The following is a 4,376-nucleotide window of genomic DNA, read 5'->3' on the forward strand; positions in this document are numbered from 1 at the left end:
TACTTAGAAGAAAATGGTCAATTTACTGTGATAACTATACCAAGATTCTGTCTAGGAAAATTAAATTTATGAACTGGCTACATAAAACTTCAGTTTCTCTCTAACGGGAAATGACTCCAAGATTCACAGCAAAATCCTCTGTTGGTTTGGGAGCCTGAGTTTAAAATAAATAAATCCATTAACATCTGTAATTGCTTATAGGAAAGGCTGACCCATGAAAGTGTATAACCAGCATTCCTTAGCCTCGCATGTCTGCAGCCAAGCCATTTGAGAAAACAATCTTGCATGTGTTTTTCCTGCTTTTTGAGTCTTTCTGTGCCCAGAGCTTTACTGGAGAAACTGAACCACAGCTGCTGCCATTCCAAGTGAAACACTCTGGTTTAGGCTTGAAAGAAGTAGGGTTTGGGAGCAATATAAAACCTCTGGTAAAATAGCCAGAACCGTAGTGAACTTAGGACTAGGAAGAAGAGGACAATCAAAATGTCTAAGAATAGAGATCTAGTTTTAATGTTGCCTGGGGATTGATGGCATTTCCATCTGGATATTGTGCCTAGTGCTGTTCCAAGTAATCCCTAGCTAGTGCTGCTGTTTTTACTGTACCTGAAAAGATGAAGCAGCTAATTTTAAAATACTATTTAGTCTGTTTACCTTGTGTGTTTGACAGCAGTTTGTGAAACATGGTCAGTGCCATGGTTTATTGAGTACTCAGAGGAAGCGTTCAGTATTATTTAGCAGGCGAGCTAATTCTGAAGGTGAGTCGCCACGGAGGTAAGAGGAGAGAAAGGATGAACGTGTTTGATAGAATTGTTCTCAGACTTGTCCCAGAAACCCTTCTGAAATGCCAGAAACTGCCTTTGTTCTTAAAATTAGATTGGGCTCCCCTCTTTAAAGCTGCTGTGTCACAAAGCAGAATTTTACACTCTGGAACAGCTGCTTGATCTGAAGGATGGGGGTTTTTTTCCTCCCCTGCTGCATTCCCTGGTTTTGTGTTATATAAATGTAAGTATGAATGCATATAAAAAAAGGACAGTCTGAAATCCTGAGCTCCAGGACAAAAGCCTACCCAGTATCGGAGATCTATTGTGAAAGCTTTCCTCTTCTTTCCTAACGTGGCTTGTGCATGTCTGTAGTACAATTATAGTGATAGCGGTTTGGGTCAATATGTGCTTTTTCTAATCTTAGTATTTTATACAAATTCTCTCCTCCTTCAAGGTTCTACCCCAGCCCTGTCCAACAATGCATCTGCACATATCATCCTACATAATCACCTTTTTTTATTTCTTTATTTAAGGGCTTTATTAAGTGTCTTTCTGAAGCGCTGTAGCATATCACGAAGATCCCATGCATGCTCTGTATGAACTGAGGTGCTTAACTTATGATCTAGAGACCTCTGAAGAACCAACTTCTTGATGCATTATGTGTGAAAGCAAGTGGAGTCCTTGGAGAGAGAAGGTTCTCCACTAAATGGCTGTGAATTAAGTGTGGAAGAATGAACGGTCAGAACAGCAGAGAAGTGCCCGCTGTGTTGACCTCACTGAAATCTGGAGAATGGAGATCTCTGAGGTGGTGGAAGGGACTTGGTGAAAATTGCAGGTCACAGGGGATGCAAACGTGAACTGACTCTGGTATCTTCCCTTGCCTTCCCATCCTAACACTGTGGCCACAGTGTCGTTAGGCCACAGTGTTACTGGAACCTGCAGGCCAATGGATGAACAGGACAATGATTTTAAAGAGTTGTGGGCGAATATTTTGGGTAGAGCAAAGAAAAAAGCTGGGGATGCTGAGCCAGCGAAAAGGGCTCAGAACAGGTCAAATAGCGGAGCAGCGAGGAGCAAATTAAGAAGAGGCAAAGCTGCTGCTAGGAGCCAAAACCATCATCACTTACCAGCAGTGAAGGAAACAAACTTGCTTCAAGATTTAGATCCAAAGGAACAAACATTGGTGCACAAAGAAGATGGTGACGCTGTGGCCTGTAGTAGTGGTGAGACTGCACAAGGGGATGGAAGGAGAAACTCTAAAAAGCCCAGTACAGTGGCCAGCGAGTGTAGCCAGAGGACTCTGACAGGTGAGTGAACCGAAATCTTTCAAACAGAAAACAGGCTAGGACTGAAAAGACTCTGTAGCTCAGTGCACCTGGAGGGGACAGTAGCACTGATTGAAGCAGACTTGCGTCTTGTGTTTCCGTCTACACTTAGCTACTTAGGCTTACCCAGGGGTTTAACCTAGAAGTGTGGGCTGTGCTGCAGGCAGGCAGAAGATGTCCTTCAGTGAGGTGAAGACTTGGTACAAAGTGATGTGTTAGAGAGTCATTATTCACTTTTTTTTGCAATATCAGAACTGAGGAAAACACCCTCAAATCATCTAGAAGCAAGCTTAGAATATATTGAGGTGCTTTTTCATCAAGTGAATCATTGTATTGTGAAATATATTGCCACTGGATGTTGTCAAGGCCAAAAATATTTAGAGTTAAGAAAGGTGTTGGATTAATTCATAAAGGATTAGTCCTTCGGTGGTTATTAAACATCAGAATGCAGTCACCAGGGCAGGAAGGCCTCAAACTGATGAATAAGGTCAGCCTGGAGAAGGGTTATTTGGTACCTGTCCTGTCCTGATCAGCCCTTTCTTAAGTGTGTTGTGCTGACTGCGCTCAGAGACAAGATACTAGGCTGGCCAGATCTTTGGTCCCATCTTGCGTGCTGCCTGTATCCACAAGACACCTCAAGCAGAGCAGTGGTATGCTGAGGTGCTAGTCTGGCATTGCCTCTGCCTCCTGCGTGTTACCATCTCTTTGGGAACTCCAGGTTCCTTCAGCTCAGAGCCTGAAAGTTCAAGTCACGGATAGGGTTTGGAGATCAGAGCGAAGAACAGTGGGAACCACAGGACATCCTGCGGTGGGAACACTGGGGAGAGCAGGGCTGTAGGGCTGCCTTGCTTGTTGCTCTTGCTAGTGACCTTCAGGCAAGGCCTTCCTTAATATTCCTTCCTCTGAAAGGGATATAGAGATATCTAAACTCCACTGTAGCACAGAAGCCTGACACTGTTTCTGTGATTATCAAGTATAAAGTCATGTAATAGCTAAGCAAATTGTTCACTTCTCCCTCTAAGAGTGGCTATTGCAAAACTGAGCCTGGCTTAGGCTGCTGTTGGGGATGGCTTCCAAGCAGCAATCTGGGTAGCTCAGCTATGTGTTTAAAACTGACTGGTAAAGCTCTGGTGTTTTCTCCCCATCTAGTAAATACTCTGAGTGGCTGTTCCCAGACTACGTTATCCTTCCATCCTGCTACACAGCCAGGGACCTTCAGCTCTTCACCCACTTCAAAGATACCGCCGCTCGCAGGGTCAAAAGTGCGGGTGGCAGAGCTGGTGGTAGAGAGAATGCAGCAGTTCAAGAGAGTGGCACCTGAGCAGCTAAAACATGGCACAGATGATAGCTTGCCAAAGCCTATAGCCAGCAGGGATTTCCCAGACGAAAGCCAGGAGCAAAACCCACCAGAGAACGGTACGTTTCTCCCGTTAGCTCTTGTACGTGCAGAAAGGTGCTGTGGGCTGGTTCAAATGGTTGCATGAGAAGCGGTCTGGATTCCTGGGCTTCGTTCCCAGCTAGCCTAGTGGCTCAGTGTGCAGCACTGAATAAATCTCTCCAGATCGCTGAGAAGACTTGCTTCCTCTATTGTTAAAGGACTATCCATGCTTTTCTCCCCGCTATTCTCTGAGGCCGATTTAACCTTATGCTCAGTTCTGGAGGGATAATTGTCTTCTTGGAAACAGGCTGAAATTCCAACGGGATCAGGGAACTGTCCCCTTCCCTTGGGACAGTGTTAGGCAGCTGTTAGGTAAATACAGCTCTTAGGTAGGCCCTGTTCTCTGGGAGATCTCCAAGCACTCTACAAAAATACTATGTTCTATGCAGATGAATTAAATTTGCAGCAGTTTTTCTCGCTTTTGGTTCTTTGTAAGTCAAGGCCCTGTTGGTTCTGTATGGGCACGAAAATCTGCTGTGTTTTAATACGTGGTGTATAAGATCCCATATTCTCCTCAGAAACTTCTGCCAAAACTTACCCTTCATTTGGCTCTAACGTGATATACTGTGAATGAATTGCCACCTTCTGCTCCTCGGCTAGTGCAATCCCATAGCATTTAGAGAGTGCAGTTTGTACATTCCCTTGTCACAGATCAAAGGTGAAGATGCAAGAGCAAGGCTGCAATTTATTTTTACGTGTCTAGTTTAATAAACTAATAATGACAAGTATAACGGCTCCACGCCTTTCAATACTGGATTCTTAGTTTTCTAACTTAGATCATCTCTCCCTTCTTTGCCAGGTACCCACCATCTTCCATCCATGGAGCATGACAGTGCCCTGGCTTTGGCTCTTCAG

The 4,376-nt window shown here is 44.5% G+C and overlaps 1 protein-coding gene across 1 annotated transcript in view; it reads left to right on the plus strand.

Moving 5' to 3' along the window:
• The first annotated feature begins 1,704 nt into the window (after window positions 1–1,704).
• The window catches only part of SLX4 (SLX4 structure-specific endonuclease subunit), a 22,852-nt gene continuing 20,180 nt past the window's right edge, over window positions 1,705–4,376 (plus strand). Inside the window, exons 1-3 of the mRNA XM_010287697.1 lie at window positions 1,705–2,065; window positions 3,233–3,499; window positions 4,321–4,376. The exon at window positions 4,321–4,376 is cut by the window's right edge and continues 131 nt beyond it. Coding sequence (XP_010285999.1) covers window positions 1,705–2,065; window positions 3,233–3,499; window positions 4,321–4,376 — 684 coding nt within the window. The remainder of the gene's footprint in view (window positions 2,066–3,232; window positions 3,500–4,320) is intronic.

The sequence above is a fragment of the Phaethon lepturus genome, unplaced genomic scaffold, assembly GCF_000687285.1.
Source record: "Phaethon lepturus isolate BGI_N335 unplaced genomic scaffold, ASM68728v1 scaffold15515, whole genome shotgun sequence".
NCBI lineage: Eukaryota > Metazoa > Chordata > Aves > Phaethontiformes > Phaethontidae > Phaethon > Phaethon lepturus.